The 19,660-nt window shown below is 39.6% G+C and overlaps 2 protein-coding genes across 2 annotated transcripts in view; one reads left to right on the forward strand and one right to left on the reverse strand.

Annotated features, from left to right (window-relative positions):
- Positions 1 to 14,599, reverse strand: part of LOC142339399 (uncharacterized) — a 52,910-nt gene extending 38,311 nt beyond the window's left edge. The window contains exons 1-3 of the mRNA XM_075389417.1: positions 13,983 to 14,599; positions 13,776 to 13,917; positions 13,240 to 13,359 (exon numbers count right to left, since the gene is read on the reverse strand). Coding sequence (XP_075245532.1) covers positions 13,240 to 13,359; positions 13,776 to 13,917; positions 13,983 to 14,068 — 348 coding nt within the window. The 5' untranslated portion in view covers positions 14,069 to 14,599. The remainder of the gene's footprint in view (positions 1 to 13,239; positions 13,360 to 13,775; positions 13,918 to 13,982) is intronic.
- Positions 14,600 to 14,698: 99 nt separating this feature from the next.
- LOC142339400 (c-Myc-binding protein-like) overlaps positions 14,699 to 19,660 on the forward strand; it is a 264,109-nt gene continuing 259,147 nt past the window's right edge. Inside the window, exon 1 of the mRNA XM_075389418.1 lies at positions 14,699 to 14,722. The gene's annotated coding sequence lies outside the window, so the exon portion shown is untranslated. The remainder of the gene's footprint in view (positions 14,723 to 19,660) is intronic.

Genomic DNA, 19,660 nt, shown 5'->3' on the forward strand with positions numbered 1-19,660 from the left:
AACGCTCCACTAATCCAATGGCTCTGTGGTCGTTTTCAGGAGCAGTGATAATGTTAAAATTATGTTGTTTGCAAAAATTCTTTACTTTATATCCAATTAGACAACGTGCTTGATCTAACCTAAGGTTTCGAGGAACACCATGTATTTGAATATATTCATCTAAGAGTTTAATTACGTTAGGTCCATTAGCTTTATCAAAAACTTCTGCAGTAGGGTATTTGGAAAAACGATCAATAAATGCGAGGAAATGTATATCTTGATCTTTTTCATTCGTAATAGGACCACCAAAGTCAATTTGTATTTCTTCATTAGGTTCTGAACAATTTAATAAAGGTTTTCATTTCGACGCCGGAACGATGGGTTTGAGATTCTTACCAATATCAGTACAAGGCTTGCGCTGGGTAGCTTTGTTAAGGATCTCGCGGTGCATGTATGGCCAGAACGCATACTGCCCAAGGGTAATCATACCCCAGCTGCCAGGGTGGGTGAGATGGAGGCTTTCTAAGACAGCGTCTTGGATTGAGTGTGGTATTGCCACACGTTCGTCTACGCAGACGCAGCCCGACCTAACGTGAAGGTCCCTCCATTATGAGAAGAGGTAGGGGTTCACCTCCTTGCATCGTTGTGCGTCGTTTTGAAGGATATAGTCTCGCACTTCTTTGAGTACTGCATCCTTGCTCGTGAGAACAGCCAAGAACCCTTTGGTGAATAACTGTGTCAAGTTATTCTCGAACACCTCTTCTTTGGACAGTTCAAGATTCGGTGAAGTTTGGCCTTCATTGGAGGAATGTGTTGAGTTCACTGCCGAATTCGGTGTTGATTGAAAGGTGACCCTACTGTGGGTAGGAGGAGTTTGGGGAATTGACTTTAGGCTACTCATTATTGCGTTAGAATTTGAGAGTATTTGCGATGTGTTTGTTTGTAAATTAGAATGAGATTTGAGTTGGGTTGAGTTTCTGAGCAGATTAGAATTTGGGTGGATTTGTGCTGCGTTTGCAGAGTTATCAAGAAGCAACTGAGTTGTGTTACGATTAATGGCAGAAGGCAAATTGGAATAGTTTGTCGAGTGAGGATTTGAGGCACGTGTGGAATGTGTGTGATTGACGCTGCTAAAGTGCTGTGATGTGCAGTTTTGTTGAGTGGTATTTACATAATTTGCTGCAATAGCGTCACGAATGCGGGTAATTGTTGCTACCGCAAATTCATCGTATTTGTTTGTAACTTTTGCTTCTTGATTTGGTTGGAGAGAAATTTAATCTACCAGCCCCATTTTTGCGCCTGGTATATGTTCAATATTAAAGTCAAAGGGTAAAAGACGATCTACCCAACGGGTTAAACGACTACTATCTAATTTGTTAGATCGGTGTTCTTTCATGATAGAAAGTAGTGCTCAATGATCTGTGATGATTATGAATGATTTGCCAAATAGATAATATTTGCCTAATAATTCTAGTTCGTTAATGCTGTAGCGTTGCTCATTTGAATTCAGGAATCGGGATGCGAGTGCAACTGATTGGAAATGAGCTTCAAATCGTCATTCCAGATGAATTTTGTATTCTTTTTAAGCAATGATCGAAGTGGATGGCATAGATAGGTGAGACAAATTAGTGATGAATTTACTTAGATAATGAACTGAACCTAAAAATGAACGTAATTGTTTCAAATTTTTAGGTGCTGTTAAATTTAAAATCGCTGCTGTTGTAGTTTCACGTGGTGCGATTCCTGGCTGAGTTAACTTATGACCTAACCATTCTATTTCGTTTTTAGCGAAATGACATTTAGGTAAATTTATTCTCAAATTATCGTCGACCAATTTTTTTAAACATTCATAGACTAATTTTAAGTGATCTTCTTTAGAGCCGCAACTGACTAATATAATATCATCTAATAAACAGGGAGTATTATTTAGTCCGACTAATGTATAGTCCATTACTTTTTAAAATGCTGCTGGCATATCAGTTAATCCGTAAAATCCTGTAATGAAGCGATATGTTCCAGTGCCCTCACCACTAATGATATTAAAATTGCAATGCCTAGCTGTTTCCGGATCTTTTTGTATGCGTACGTCAAATCAAGTGTTGAGAAATATGCTGTTTCATGTGACGCGTTTGTATTATTGAATTGTGTCAATTAGGTTGTCTATATTAGGCATTTGATATTTATTTTATTGGATAGATTTATTTAAGATGTTTGAGCCTAGGGCTAGTTTAACTGTTTTATCCTTTTTTACCGTTATAACTATAGGTGAGATGAAATTCTTATCTGAAAAACTGTTTAATTCTATAATATGCTTTTCTGCAAGTAATTTTTTAAGTTCGTCATTAACTAGAGGTTGTAGGTTAATTGGGACCCTACGGCCGTTTTGGTGAGCAGGTGTTAAGTTTTTATGAAATTTAGATTTAACTGAGTGTTTTGATGATTTACCGATTCTTGAGATTAGACCTGGGAAATCAAATGCTATCTGTTTCCTGATTAAACATTGGTTTTGATCGACATTTGCAACTTGTTTTATTTGGGTGAGCGAAAGGCCAAGTTGTGGAAAGAGATCTTGTCCGATTATGGGTCTATGGCCATCTTCCACTACTGTAACATTAACACCTGCAGCTACCCAATCGTTACATTTGATTGAGGTCTTGATCATAGTTTTGATTAGATCATTAGAGAAAGTTTTTAGTTCATGCATCTCTGGTGATTGTACCCAAAAGCTTTCTTTACACTCCGACACTACTGTAGTTGCAAGGCTTTTATTAATTATAGTACCCACGCTTCCCGAATCCACTAAAGCTTTTGTGCTAGTATTCCCGATGCGAATGTCTAAATTCACTGGCTTCACTTCTCTAGTGTCGTTATTGATGGAAATTGTAGCAACACAATTGTCATCATAATCATCATAATCCGAATCGTAATTAGCAACTTAGATACTTTGTTTTTGAAGCAATCTATCTATATAGTTAACTTGCTCTCCGACTGTTGCTGAAGTACCCACCGTTGCTGCCTCGGAGATAGAATCATCAACATTGTTTACTCTGGGTTTCGGCTTATATGTGTGTTTAGGTTTTATACATACCTTCGCGAAGTGGTTGGCAATTCCGCAGTTTTTTCAATTCTTTCCAAGGGCAGAGCAGTTTTGTCGATGTGCAGCTCACCACCCAGAGCCACAGTTTGGACAAATTGTAGGTTTCACGAATTGGTTCGTTAAAGGTCGCGATCTATTCCAAGACCCTTGTATATTGATTACAGATGTAATCGTAATTTCATTTGTGGTCTGATGAATCGTGGTTCCAGATATCTTTAATTCGTTCTGTATACCCATCTCAATATTCATGGCAACTTCTAATGCCTTTTTAGCCGTTCTCGTCTCTTTTAATAGTTCCCTCTGAATCTCGCCATCTTGCATGTTTGCTATAAAAACGTCACGCATGATTGATTCTTCATGACTTCCTAGATCGCAGTTCAGAGACAGTTCCCGGACACAACAGTAGAACTTTTCTACAGGTTGTCCTTTCAATTGTTTCCTGGTTAGGAAGGTATATCCATCGAAGGTGATATTTCGCTCTTTTGTAAACACCTGATCTAGACTCTCCCAAAGATCCTTCGTTGTTACACGATCAATCTGGATATTCGTTTCTTGGGAACCAAATATTCGTCGTCCTTCAGTCCCTAGACAAAGATAAGACAGAGAGACAGCTTTGTTGTTGCAAAACTTCCAAGGATTGTCGCCGCACAATATACCCGCAAGTTCTATCTTCTGACATCAATTTAACCACTCATTCTTGAGTTGCTCGTTCCTAGTTTTCCGATCTCTGTTGCGCTGAGCCGTACTGTTTTCTAAATTATCCTCGTAGATGGGTTCTGGAGGGAAGGTAACTTTGTCCTGCGGATCTTCGCGAAGGGTATCGATCGAAATACCCTCTTTTGCCAGGATAGCCAGTTTCAACATTATCTGCCAACGATACCATCGTTAAGATGGTTCTAGCGTTGGTTTCTCCCAAAAAACGTTCAAGGAGTGCACGTTCTTTGACTGTTGACTGCGCCATGTGATACCTCTTGCTGTGGAGGTATGTAATCGAGCCACGAATCCGCTGTAGATTATCTGAATTGGATTCAAGGCGCGAATCCAATGTATTACTAATTTGTTGATTACCATTTTTAGTTTTACTCTGCAATACTGCTACGATTGTAGTTCTATTATGACGGCGTGCAATTCCCTCTCGAATTCAAATAGGATTATTCTGATAGCAAAACTGAGAAGATTGAGAACAACTGAATTATGAGAAACAAGTTAGCTGAATGAATACTAGAAGTGGGAGTTGTGAACAAACTGAAGTTAACTAATTAGTCGGCGGCAAAATGAACTTAAGTGAAAATATGATTAGGGATGACATTTACGAAGACAGGGGCAAACTTAATATAATTTAGTACAAATCAACTAAATATGGTACAACCGTACCACACATTCACATAGGTTTGTACCCGCTTCAAAAATGACTTAGCTGTCAGCTGCTTTTTCATGGGGCTCACTACAATATGATCGTAAAGTTAGTTCGAAGCATTTTAGAATATGTCTTGATAGAGAAAAAGTCTTCAAATTTCATGCACGTATTGCCCAAAACAATGGAAATAAAGAAGCGGAGATCACGTTCAATTAGTTGATAGCATATCGGAGTATTACTTGACGCACAAAGATGTGTGTTGTAGTCATCCCTTCCATAGCACCAGCGTAAACCCTTCCAATTAAAGTTTTCTAATAACCTAAGATGCCTAATATCAGCAAACCACGCTTGAGAACCATAAAGCAGAAATGACAAATACAGGCAGAATATAAATTATACTTGACGCTGTCCGGTAAGCTGTAAGTCATATAGTGTCGAAGATAATTAAAACTTCTCTGAGGTTTTGCTAGCTTGGGCCTCACATGAATACTCCATTTCAAGTTACTTGAGATTTCTATGCCTAGGTCAATTGTTTTATCAACTTTTAGTATCAAATTGGACCCAATACTGAAACAACTATCGCACTTTTCAGATACTTGAAGATACATGCATTTGTCAACGTTGAAGGTAAAATCATTATCGGCAGCCCTAGTAAATAGCTTATCGAGGTCTTCCTGGCATTTGCTAAACATGTTTTCTCCCGCACATGCCAACTTTGTGTCGTCTGCAAAGCAGAAACAACTTGAGCATTCCGATAAGGACAGCATATCGTCAACACGAAACAGCAACGGTCCTAAGACACTGCCTCGAGGAACTCCACCAGTAGCAATGATTTCATCTGATAAAGTCCCATTGACAATTACTCGTTGCGGTCTATTACTTCAAGAAAAATAAGTTTTAAAAAATTGTTATCAAGACCACAAAAAGCTAACTTGTCAAGCAAAATAGCATGGTTAACGGTATCAAAAGCCTTTGCAAAGTCCAGGTAGACTAGGACTTGCTCGACGTTGTCGTTAAAATTGGAATACATCTCGTCTAAGTAAATAATCAATTGAGTCATTGTTGAATGCTCTCTTCGGAATCCATGTTGACGATTGTTCAATTTGTATCGTAGTCGCGAACGAAGAAAAGCAAAAATAAGTTTTTCCAACACCAGGGAAAAGTGGGGTAACAACGATATTGGTCTATAGTTTTCGATATTGTTTCGGGACTCTCTTTTATGAATCGGCGTCACAAATGCACATTTCCAGAGCCGAGGCCATTTGAAAGTAAGAATTATACGGGAAAACAATGAGTGAATTAAGGGCCCAAGAGAAGCAGAGCAGTACTTCAGTACAACGGGCGGAATTCCATTCGCTACGGCATTTGAGCTCATAGGCAATGTTTCAAGTAGTTTGACGGTCTGCGAAACGGTAAAAACTAAATCACCGAGGTCAATATTGGCATTTTGGGTATCGATGGGAGCTAAAGAAAGAGAGGATTGCTTATACACCGAATGGAAGAGAAGATTGAATAGATTGGCTTTTTCCATATCAGATCCAGCAAGCCTATCTTGGTATATCATTTCATTAGGAAAAGAGCTGCGTCCACTCAGACTTTTCAACATTTTAAAAGCATCCTTCGTGCTGAATGTTTTTGTTGACGAAGAAAAGACACTTTATCGAGCTCAACAAAAACCATCACCTCTTTTTTCATCTTATCCAATTTGTGCTCCGAACTCATTTGTCGTTTAGCAGTCTCTAGTTTATTAATAGAGTGCATCGTCAGTGAATTGTAACAAAAAGGAAACATTTTGCGCTTTCTGCGTTTTCGAACAAGACATGAAGAGATTATATCTACTAATGTCTTCAATAAGAACTCACTAGTATTTTGCAAGACTAGATGCTGCCTCAAAGTCAATTAAATCTCTTGCTTTCTAAAAATTTTGGTTGAAGCCACTCGCTGAGAACTCGGAGGAGAACGGAGCCACGTAATAGCCACGTTACCATATCAATAGCCATGGTAAATAATCGTAACTAATAATGAGAGGATAGTAATCTGAAAAAGTTGCAGGCAGCACTTTATAGTCAAAAGCATCAGGTTGAGATACGAAAACCAGATCTAGTATATCACCCCCTTGTGCGTAGGAGATCTAATAATCTGTTCGAAAAGCAACTCCTGTGTCATCGAGTCAATTAAAGACCGATCAACAGAGATCGCTGTAGTGTTACTTTCCCAATTTACATTAGACAGATTAAAATCACCCATAACCACATATTTCGACTCTTGAGACGATCCGTCCGTCTGCATAAAATTATTGTCAATTGGCACTTTGATCCCCTAGGGGGTAGGTACACGAGGACAAGGCCAAGTTGGAGAAAACGGTTACTAAACAACCACAAACGAAAACATCACCAATTTTCAAACTCGAAATTCTGAAGAGTTAAACAAAAGAATTATGTGCTGCAAGCAAAATAACCTCCGTGTTTGCCTTGGTTTCGATCACTTCTAGCAACAACATTGTAGGGCATACCACAGTAAACGACTGAATCTGGTATTGAATCATCTATCCACGTTTCAACGATGCAAACTAGGTCTGGGGATTCGTGTGCGAGCAGTTGATATAAATTGAGACGTCATTCTAAACTAAGAATGCCTTTCACGTTGAGAAGTAAACACTTTAGGATACTTTTCACAGTCTGAGTCAGATAACGCGGTAGTAAACCCCATTTTTCAATTACTCGCCCTTTTCTTATTACGAACGCTTTGTCAGAGTATTTAGTTTCAAGTGAGCGTTTCTCAAGTCTAAGCTGATATTGAGCTTCACGTTCCGACTTTGTAAGATCAAGATCAACAAACATTGCTAAATTGTCGTTGGTATCTTTCAATTTGGCCGAATTACGAAGAAATTCTTTTCGTTACAATTGGCACTTGAATTTGACCAGGAGAAGCTGCCGACCATTGATTTCACTGGCTTTGCCGATTCTCTTCGTTTCAATTTGATTGCTCTGAATATCAACATTGATAGATCGGGCAATTTTAGTAACAACTTCATGGTCATTGATTGAGCTGATGGGTGTAGTTCCCTTTGATTTTTTGATTTCTTGTTCATGCTGTTCTTGGCTTTTTCCATATCAGATCCAGCAAGCCGATCTTGGTATATCATTTCATTAGGAAAAGAGCTGCGTCCACTCAGACTTTTCAACATTTTGAAAGCATCGTTGGTGCTGAATGTTTTTGTTGACGAAGAAAAGACACTTTATCGAGCTCACCAAAAACCATCACCTCCTTTTTCATCTTATCCAATTTGTGCTCCGAACTCATTTGTCGTTTAGCAGTCTCTAGTTTATTAATAGAGTGCATCGTCAGTGATTTGTAAAAAAAAAGGAAAATTCGCGCTTTCTGCGTTTTCGAACAAGACATGAAGAGATTGTATCTACTAATGTCTTCAATAAGAACTCACTAGTATTTTGCAGACTAGATGCTGCCTCAAAGTTAATTAAATCTATCATGCTTTCTAAAAATTTTGGTTGAAGCCACTCGCAGAGAGCTCGGAGAACAGAGCCACGTAGCATGGTAAATAATCGTAACTAATAATGAGAGGCTAGTGATCTGAAAAAGTTGCAGGCAGCACTTCATAGTCAAAAGCATTGACTGCGCCATGTGATACCTCTTGCTGTGGAGGTATGTAATCGAGCCACGAATCCGCTGTAGATTATCTGAATTGGATTCAAGGCGCGAATCCAATGTATTACTAATTTGTTGGATTACCATTTTTAGTTTTACTCTGCAATACTGCTACGATTGTAGTTCTATTATGACGGCGTGCAATTCCCTCTCGAATTCAAATAGGATTATTCTGATAGCAAAACTGAGAAGATTGAGAACAACTGAATTATGAGAAACAAGTTAGCTGAATGAATACTAGAAATGGGAGTTGTGAACAAACTGAAGTTAACTAATTAGTCGGCGGCAAAATGAACTTAAGTGAAAATATGATTAGGGATGACATTTACGAAGACAGGGGCAAACTTAATATAATTTAGTACAAATCAACTAAATATGGTACAACCGTACCACACATTCACATAGGTTTGTACCCGCTTCAAAAATGACTTAGCTGTCAGCTGCTTTTTCATGGGGCTCACTACAATATGATCGTAAAGTTAGTTCGAAGCATTTTAGAATATGTCTTGATAGAGAAAAAGTCTTTCAAATTTCATGCACGTATTGCCCAAAACAATGGAAATAAAGAAGCGGAGATCACGTTCAATTAGTTGATAGCATATCGGAGTATTACTTGACGCACGAAGATGTGTGTTGTAGTCATCCCTTCCATAGCACCAGCGTAAACCCTTCCAATTAAAGTTTTCTAATAACCTAAGATGGCTAATATCAGCAAACCACGCTTGAGAACCATAAAGCAGAATTGACAAATACAGGCAGAATATAAATTATACTTGACGCTGTCCGGTAAGCTGTAAGTCATATTGTGTCGAAGATAATTAAAACTTCTCTGAGGTTTTGCTAGCTTGGGCCTCACATGAATACTCCATTTCAAGTTACTTGAGATTTCTATGCCTAGGTCAATTGTTTTATCAACTTTTAGTATCAAATTGGACCCAATACTGAAACAACTATCGCACTTTTCAGATACTTGAAGATACACGCATTTGTCAACGTTGAAGGTAAAATCATTATCGGCAGCCCTAGTAAATAGCTTATCGAGGTCTTCCTGGCATTTGCTAAACATGTTTTCTCCCGCACATGCCAACTTTGTGTCGTCTGCAAAGCAGAAACAACTTGAGCATTCCGATAAGGACAGCATATTGTCAATATACACGAAACAGCAACGGTCCTAAGACACTGCCTCGAGGAACTCCACCAGTAGCAATGATTTCATCTGATAAAATCCCATTGACAATTACTCGTTGCGGTCTATTACTTCAAGAAAAATAAGTTTTAAAAAATTGTTATCAAGACCATAAAAAGCTAACTTGTCAAGCAAAATAGCATGGTTAACGGTATCAAAAGCCTTTGCAAAGTCCAGGTAGACTAGGACTTGCTCGACGTTGTCGTTAAAATTGGAATACAGCTCGTCTAAGTAAATAATCAATTGAGTCATTGTTGAATGCTCTCTTCGGAATCCATGTTGACGACTGTTCAATTTGTATCGTAGTCGCGAACGAAGAAAAGCAAAAATAAGTTTTTCCAACACCAGGGAAAAGTAGGGTAACAACGATATTGGTCTATAGTTTTCGATATTGTTTCGGGACTCTTTTTTATGAATCGGCGTCACAAATGCACATTTCCAGAGCCGAGGCCATTTGAAAGTAAGAATTATACGGGAAAACAATGAGTGAATTAAGGGCCCAAGAGAAGCAGAGCAGTACTTCAGTACAACGGGCGGAATTCCATCCGCTACGGCATTTGAGCTCATAGGCAATGTTTCAAGTAGTTTGACGGTCTGCGAAACGGTAAAAACTAAATCACCGAGGTGAATATTGGCATTTTGGGTATCGATGGGAGCTAAAGAAAGAGAGGATTGCTTATACACCGAATGGAAGAGAAGATTGAATAGATTGGCTTTTTCCATATCAGATCCAGCAAGCCTATCTTGGTATATCATTTCATTAGGAAAAGAGCTGCGTCCACTCAGACTTTTCAACATTTTAAAAGCATCCTTCGTGCTGAATGTTTTTGTTGACGAAGAAAAGACACTTTATCGAGCTCAACAAAAACCATCACCTCTTTTTTCATCTTATCCAATTTGTGCTCCGAACTCATTTGTCATTTAGCAGTCTCTAGTTTATTAATAGAGTGCATCGTCAGTGAATTGTAACAAAAAGGAAACATTTTGCGCTTTCTGCGTTTTCGAACAAGACATGAAGAGATTATATCTACTAATGTCTTCAATAAGAACTCACTCGTATTTTGCAAGACTAGATGCTGCCTCAAAGTCAATTAAATCTCTTGCTTTCTGAAAAATTTGGTTGAAGCCACTCGCTGAGAACTCGGAGGAGAACGGAGCCACGTAATAGCCACGTTACCATATCAATAGCCATGGTAAATAATCGTAACTAATAATGAGAGGATAGTAATCTGAAAAAGTTGCAGGCAGCACTTTATAGTCAAAAGCATCAGGTTGAGATACGAAAACCAGATCTAGTATATCACCCCCCTTGTGCGTAGGAGATCTAATAATCTGTTCGAAAAGCAACTCCTGTGTCATCGAGTCAATTAAAGACCGATCAACAGAGATCGCTGTAGTGTTACTTTCCCAATTTACATTAGACAGATTAAAATCACCCATAACCACATATTTCGACTCTTGAGACGATCCGTCCGTCTGCATAAAATTATTGTCAATTGGCACTTTGATCCCCTAGGGGGTAGGTACACGAGGACAAGGCCAAGTTGGAGAAAACGGTTACTAAACAACCACAAACGAAAACATCACCAATTTTCAAACTCGAAATTCTGAAGAGTTAAACAAAAGAATTATGTGCTGCAAGCAAAATAACCTCCGTGTTTGCCTTGGTTTCGATCACTTCTAGCAACAACATTGTAGGGCATACCACAGTAAACGACTGAATCTGGTATTGAATCATCTATCCACGTTTCAACGATGCAAACTAGGTCTGGGGATTCGTGTGCGAGCAGTTGATATAAATTGAGACGTCATTCTAAACTAAGAATGCCTTTCACGTTGAGAAGTAAACACTTTAGGATACTTTTCACAGTCTGAGTCAGATAACGCGGTAGTAAACCCCATTTTTCAATTACTCGCCCTTTTCTTATTACGAACGCTTTGTCAGAGTATTTAGTTTCAAGTGAGCGTTTCTCAAGTCTAAGCTGATATTGAGCTTCACGTTCCGACTTTGTAAGATCAAGATCAACAAACATTGCTAAATTGTCGTTGGTATCTTTCAATTTGGCCGAATTACGAAGAAATTCTTTTCGTTACAATTGGCACTTGAATTTGACCAGGAGAAGCTGCCGACCATTGATTTCACTGGCTTTGCCGATTCTCTTCGTTTCAATTTGATTGCTCTGAATATCAACATTGATAGATCGGGCTATTTTAGTAACAACTTCATGGTCATTGATTGAGCTGATGGGTGTAGTTCCCTTTGATTTTTTGATTTCTTGTTCATGCTGTTCTTGGCTTTTTCCATATCAGATCCAGCAAGCCGATCTTGGTATATCATTTCATTAGGAAAAGAGCTGCGTCCACTCAGACTTTTCAACATTTTGAAAGCATCGTTGGTGCTGAATGTTTTTGTTGACGAAGAAAAGACACTTTATCGAGCTCACCAAAAACCATCACCTCCTTTTTCATCTTATCCAATTTGTGCTCCGAACTCATTTGTCGTTTAGCAGTCTCTAGTTTATTAATAGAGTGCATCGTCAGTGATTTGTAAAAAAAAAGGAAAATTCGCGCTTTCTGCGTTTTCGAACAAGACATGAAGAGATTGTATCTACTAATGTCTTCAATAAGAACTCACTAGTATTTTGCAGACTAGGTGCTGCCTCAAAGTTAATTAAATCTATCTTGCTTTCTAAAAATTTTGGTTGAAGCCACTCGCAGAGAGCTCGGAGGCGAACAGAGCCACGTAGCATGGTAAATAATCGTAACTAATAATGAGAGGCTAGTGATCTGAAAAAGTTGCAGGCAGCACTTCATAGTCAAAAGCATCAGGTTGAGATACGAAAACCAGATCTAGTATATCACCCCTCTTGTGCGTAGGAGATCTAATAATCTGTTCGAAAAGCAACTCCTGTGTCATCGAGTCAATTAAGAAGTGAATCATCTATCCACGTTTCAACGAGGCAAACTAGGTCTGGGATTCGTGTGCGAGCAGTTGATATAAATTGAGACGTCGTTCTAAACTAAGAATGCTTTGCACGTTGAGAAGTAAACACTTTAGGATACTTTTCACAGTCTGAGTCAGATAACGCGGTAGTCAACCCCGTTTTTCAATTACTCGCCCTTATTACGAACGCTTTGTCAGAGTATTTAGTTTCAAGTGAGCGTTTCTCAAGTATAAGCTGATATTGAGCTTCACGTTCCGACTTTGTGAGATCAAGATCAACAAACACTGCTTAATTGTCGTTGGTATCTTTCAAATTGGCCGAATTACGAAGAAATTCTTTTCGTTTCAATTGGCACTTGAATTTGACCAGGAGAAGCTGACGACCATTGATTTCGCTGGCATTGCCGATTCTCTTCGTTTCAATTTGATTGCTCTGAATATCAACATCGATAGATCGGTCAATTTTAGTAACAACTTCATGGTCATTGATTGAGCTGATGAGTGTAGTTCCCTTTGATTTTTTTATTTCTTGTTCATGCTGTTCTTGGCGGATTTCTTTTGCAATGCATGACCGCGCCTTGTTTTCTTTTGTTAAGTTGTCTAATAGCACACTTGAGTAACTTTTTGGCTCCTTCTGCTGCCTACTGGAGGAGAAACCACAGATGAAAGTCTTGCTTCAGTCGATATTTTTCGGTAGAATAACTTTGGTTAGAACGGGACATGCTTCAGTACTACATGCTATTTTTTTCTCCATGGAGCAATCGTGCGACAGCTGTCCTCTCGTTGGCATTCTCAGATTAAAAACAAATCCTGGGCCCACTCTAAAGGAGCGATTAAATGGGAGATTAAAGTATGGGGACACAATTTGAATGGCTGGATAAAACTACTAATTAATTTATAAAGAGCATACTTTTTTTCCACAAAATCTTAACTTTAAACGGTCGGTTTGACGTATCTACAAAACTGTGCACAGCATAGAACCTTGAATTTTTACCAATCACTCCACTTACCGATTCAATCGGTATTCCCATATTGAGAAGAAATTCAACACATGCAATAGATCCGCGACAGCATGCCATGTGAAGACACGATGCTTGGTTCTCATTTGTTGCTTTCATGTCCATCGGTAGCTAAACAAATCAAATAATTATCAGCGCTGCTGCCAGTAACGTTCCACGAAGAAATCTTCCCTGCTAATTCATATAACTAGAGTATTAATTATGTTCTAACAGCTGTATTACAACAATCGTTCGCTGTCATACACTCTTTTGTTGAGGGTTACTACACTAACAAGACAAAATGAAGCATTAACCTCAAAATTTTTTTATGCAGGAGAACAGTAGAGCTATCGACACTCAACCGATATTAGTAAACAATAAGCTTCACATCCTACATTGAATGAGTTGAATAATGTGAGCTAACTTTGATACTTCTGATACAGAGTTTATTGAGGTCATTAATGGATCAAAAAATCATTAGTTTTGAAAACCAAGAAAAATTTATTTTAGCTTTCTAGATCTAAAACTCGTTAAACAACAAGCACCACCTTAAATTGTTGAAAAGATCTGAGAAGTTGGACGTGACCGTAACCAGCAGCATAGTGTATTGGAGTAAAGCCATTGGCATCAGGCTGCAGGAATATATCTGTCTTGCCAGCTATTAGCAGTTCTTGGACAGGAAAAAGCATTCTAAACGAACAAGATTTATAAGCTTGCATTGACGAGTTTCAACCTCATGCTACCTTCATACTCACCCCGCTTTGCATAACAAATGCGGATTGATATTCTCTGTAGCTCCACAATTTGAATTGCAATCTTTATCCTTGCAGCCTTTCTCCATTACACAAAACTTAAAAGTTCAATCACACCGGATCTGATTCGCGATTTCTTTTCAATAATTGAGCGACATCGGGTTTTTACACGTTTTACAGTTCAATTGAGTTTTAATTTCTTCGGTATGTTACAGTTTCCACATCTGCAAATTATTCTCCAGCTACATTTATTTCTTTCGTTGTAATGTTTCTTAAAGAACCTCCAGTATATGTTCTTCAATGTAGTTTTGTTCAAAAACTGCCCGAAGTCAGTGTAAGTTATAGATATGTAGTTGAAGAGTAGTTTCGTTCGTCTGCAGAAGTTATCGTCAGTTCTGTTTGGTAGGGATTTTGATATTTTATATTCACCTCTTTCAGTCAGTCAAAAATCAGACTGTCTAGAAAGTATAATTGCGTTTTACCGTCCTGAGAAAGTATTATTTCTTTATTTGTAACAATTTTGATGATTCATGATAGAGAGAAGGACATAAATTCCCGATGTTTAAGGCAAGGTCACAGTTGAGACCATCGAAATCATTTTGTGCGTCCATAAGCAAGATCGCTTCCGAATCTATACTTCAAAGCTCTCAACGAATAAATGAGGTGTTCAATTCCTCTATTTTGACTCAAAGTTGTCGATCGCCACCTAATAAGGTCTGATTGTTGTGATAAACTTATTAAATAGCCCCCGAACAAATTTACCTCCGCTGTATTTTCAAATACGTATGCGTGCTGGGCTGAATCACACCTACACCTTTTCAAGCTTCGCCACCCCAGCCGTAGGCGAGTGAACCAATCTCCCACCACGACTCAGCACATCAGCCCGTATCCTTAGTAGTAGTAGTACAAGCTTCGGGCTATTGCCACTGGGGTGTCAATCCCAGTGTGTATCAGTCTATTTCAGTTTATCTTTTTCAAGTTGTTACATGTTCCACATTTGCACATTATTCGGCCTTGTTCGGTTGATTAGTTGATTTCATTCTAACTGATTTCAATTTTAGAACAATGTCTTGTGTTTTTGAATGTTAGCAGGCTCCATGAATTGGATGATGTGATGTCAACCCTCTTCCCTCCATCTGATCGGACTTGGTCTTGGGTACTTCTCGTACCAAATATATAGACGAGGTTCAAGTACAGGGTTGTGTTCACTCTTATCGGGGTGCTAAACTGCTAGATCTCTGTGATGTTATCAATCAATACCCAAATCAGAAGCTGAACACTGTTGTAGTAATTGCTGGCTTCAATGATAACCAAAGTAGTGTTGAAACTTTCATAGAGCATTGGAAATTCCTCATTAAGCTCATTATTGTTATTTTTATCCCAAATAATTTGGTTGTTCCCAATGTTTTACACACCAGCTGTAATCGCCTCCAAAAAAAAATCAGTGCCCTTAACTACGCTTTGTATAATTATATTGATTCCTGAGACTTAAACTGTCTATTGTTTCAAACTCATTCAGAAATTTTCTTGAACCTAACCTGTTTTGTAAAGACACCGTGCACTTCTCCTATCATGGAAACCATGTTTTCACTATTATTCTGTTTAACTTCATCCAATATTTTAAATAACGTTGCTGTTATTACGCTCCTGTTAATATTTTAATCTAGTCCCCCTCAGTGCAGCCTTCCCCACTCCTAGCCCGTAGCCTGATGGCTGATCAAACCCATCGTCCACTCTGCAAGGGTCCCCTACGTAGGGGAGCCGTCTGGTGTCATACGTGTTATATATATTTTCACGTGAAATGCAAAAGTCGAGCCGCAGCGAAAGAATGGACCAACGACTTCAGCTGCAAAAACTGCTCTTAGGTTCGCAGCCACGGAAACAGCTATCAAAACGCCGGCACCAAACAAATCTTCGACCGTTCCCGACACTGCACCCATAGATCCTGCAACATCGCACGCCCCCGAATGGTCCGTCGCCGCACCATCGGAAAATTTTAAGGAAAACTTCCAGCCTCATCACGCGAAATATACTTCCAGTGCGCGAAGTATACTGCGAAGTCGTCACATGGAAGCCCTCATTCTTCACGCTTAGTAAAAACAAGACAGGGGAACAGTTCGCCGAAGCCCTTCACTGTCTTCTCCCCGATTGTCGTAAACACAGATAGATCCGATATATCTCTGACCCTCTGGATGATACTTCTGCACCTGACCCTCAGTCGACCAAAGAACACGGAAAATGGATTCAACAATAAGACCATCAAGCGAAGACTGCTTGCATGCACAGCTGCAACTTCTCAGAACTGTTCAGTGAAGTTAAGGCAATCCAAATGAGAATGAATTCAAGGAACAAAAAGCAGAACTCTGACCTCAAGATGTTCAACGTTTCATGTCTCGTGGTAAGATCAGTAACGCTATTCACGTTCTTTCGGATGAGCATAAAGGCGGCGTGCTCGCACCTATCGATCTCATAGACGGTAGACCGGTCCTCAAGATTTTACGCGACAAACATCCTGAAGGGAAACCTTTGGAGCCCAACTGAATTCAGAGCGAACATCCACGCACGCTTCCCTACCATCGCACTGTGTTTGACGAAATCAGTGCCAGACTCGTCGGAAAGCATGCAATAAAGACTCATGGCATTGCTGGGCCTCCAGGTCTCGATGCCGATGACTGGCGTAGACTACTTTCTAGGATAACCTCCACGAACCTGTGCAAGCTTGCTGCCAAGTTTGCTAAGAGGCTGGCCACATCCCTAATACCACCGGAAAATTTGATTGCATACAATGGTTGTCGACTAGTGGCTGTGGCTAAATGTCCAGGTGTGAGACCTTTTGGTATTGGTGAAGTATTGCGCCGCACCACCGGACGCATAATCGTCGACTGCATCAGGCAAGATCTAACATCCCTGGGTGGAAACAAGCAGCTGTCCTGGGCCAGAAATGGGGCATAGAACATGCCATGCATTCGCTTGGCCACAGTTATGATGATCCCGAAAACAAAGCAATTCTATTAATTGATGCCAAAAACGCATTTAACGTGCTCAATAGACAAAAAACATTAGTGAACGTGAAAGCCTTATGCCATATATGCATGTTGCCCTACAGAATTCATATAGCCCTCGTCTCATCTCTACATGGGTAAGTCGACAGTTCTGTCTGAGGAAGGTACGACACAAGGAGATCACCTTGCGATGGCAATGTATGGAAGCGCAATCCTAACCCTAATGAAAAGACTTCACAATGACTCCTTGACACAGAAATGGTATGCTGATGATGGTAGCGTTGTCGGTAAGTTGAAAAAAATATCAGGGTGCTCTTCAACAAGCTCACTCTGCTTGGTCCCAAGTACGGATATATTGTCAATCTTCCGAAGTGTCAGTTGATAATTATGCCAAGAGGTGAGCGCCAGGCGTCAACTGTTTTTGCAGGCAGAAATGTGGAAATCACGCAGTGTGCTCGAGTCCTGGGATCAGTAAACGGAAGCTCTGAAGCAACTAAAAAATTTTTGAAAGATGCAGAAACTAAATACAAAAAAGTGTGGACAGACTTGGTCAATTTGCTCTCACCTCTCCCCAGAATGCCTATGCATGTTTGACGAAGGGGATTCGACAGAATTTGAGCTTTCTCTCGCGTAATACACCTTTCATGGACGGGGTTTTGAAGGAGCAGCTTGGCCGAGTTATACCAAACATCGTCGGCAAAGAAATAATCCAAGAGGAAAGAGAATTTTTTTCTCTCACTCTCAGAATGGGTGGGCTTAACATCGCCCTCCAACAAAATTTTCATAAAAATCTTGAGCAATCAATTGAACTCTCAAGTCTTTTGGCAACATTCAATAATGATTTATTTGAAATTCAACAACAAAGTGAATTAAAACAAACCAAGATCAGTCTCAGACAGAAATAAACAGACATACAACGTGAACTCATCTCGAAGAAATCCAGACCTGAAAACAATCTACCAGAAATGAAGTATACCATCACGCTGGGCTCGGATAAAAAGAGCATCTAGCTGGCTTAACGCCCGCGCTTTTGTTATTGAAACATGGTTTTCACCTCATGAAGACTCAGTTCCGTGTTGGAATAGCACTCCGTTACACCTGGGAAGCAAGGAACACGCCAGTCACATGCCCATACGGGAAAGAATTTGGCCTAACTCATGCCCTACATTGCACCAATGGTGGGTATACGCACCTACGGCACAACGAAATTAGAGACGTGTTTGCAAACCTGATTGATGACGTTTGCCACAATGTCCAGATAGAGCCAAAACATCAGTCGCTGGACGGAGAAAATTTCTCGAGTAATTCCACAACTACTGATGATGACGCTCGACTGGACATCAAAACAAACGGTCTGTGGGGCTCCCGTTTTAATAGCACTTTCTTCGATGTAAAGGTTTCAACCCTCATGCGAAAAACTGTCCTAGAACCACAAAATATGCATACAAATATCACGAGAGCATCAAGCGAGATAAGTACGAAGAGGGAATTTACGAAACCGAACACAGCAGCGTCAACGCACTGGTTTCTGCTTGCTCGGGTGGCGCTGGACGTTTATGAAACAACTCGCAACAACTCGGAACTCGCAACAGCTCGCTGGGCGTTTATGAAACAACTCGCAGCAAAGATCAGCGAAAAACGCGGAGAGCCGTACACCGACACTATAAGCTACATCTGAACGAAAATCAGCTTCGCAATTCTGAGGAGCTGTGTTCCCTGCTTGAGAGAATGTCGCGCCCTCAAGCCTCGTGTTCTCAGTGAGACTTCGATTAGCGCCGTCATGGAGGAGGGAAGGCTGCACTGAGTGTTTGGCTGCTTAACTTTCTTCCTTTAATTATTCCTTGATATTCCACTTTTATTTTAATCCTTCCAAACCAGTTCCATATGTGTGCTATATAAATAGGTGCTTTCCTCTCTTTCTTCTCCTTTTGGTCTTTGTTTTCTGACTGGGCCGTCTTTACACTGTCTGGAGGGGAACAGCTGGGAGTGCAGCATTGTTGCCGGATGGTGTACACGGCCCTTTTGTTTTACTTAACAATAGTTCTTCTAATATTTCGCCTTATAAATTCTTATAGATCGTTCACTGGGGTACTTATAAACATCTATCAGCCAACATAAATTATAAAGAGGAACGAATGTCAAATGGCTAAACGAGTTAAAAGTCAATATAAAATTGTTAAATTACTAAAACGTTTTCGCAATAACTTGCATCGTTAGGAGTTTAAAATTTGTTAAGTAAATATTTATAAATGTGCATATATAGAGCAACGTGCCTTAATTTTTTATTTATATTTGCAAAGTTTTCTAAAGTTCCTACAGGTTTCAACTTTAAAGTTTGTTAAAATGGTAAAAAGAACTTTAAAACTTTTAATAAGACTTTTTTTTCTGTATGAATAGGAGATTTTCGTTTTAAAGCAAAATATAACGTCGCCCGCAAGACAGTTCGAAATTTCTTAGGCAGATTATGCATTTTGCACTTAAAATTTCAGTGTTAGTTCCCTAGTTTTGTACTCGTCCCGCGTATTCACTTGTGCCTTGCGTCTACTAATGTGTAGAGCTTCTTTGGTCATACGTTTTTCGCTATCCCATCACTATCTATTATCGTAAAATTAAAGGCTGTTAGAGCCCCAAAGCATTCCACTACATGTTGTCCCACCGGTGAATTGGTTTTTTGATGCT

Source organism: Convolutriloba macropyga, chromosome 5, assembly GCF_964194025.1.
Source record: "Convolutriloba macropyga chromosome 5, txConMacr16.3, whole genome shotgun sequence".
NCBI lineage: Eukaryota > Metazoa > Xenacoelomorpha > Acoela > Convolutidae > Convolutriloba > Convolutriloba macropyga.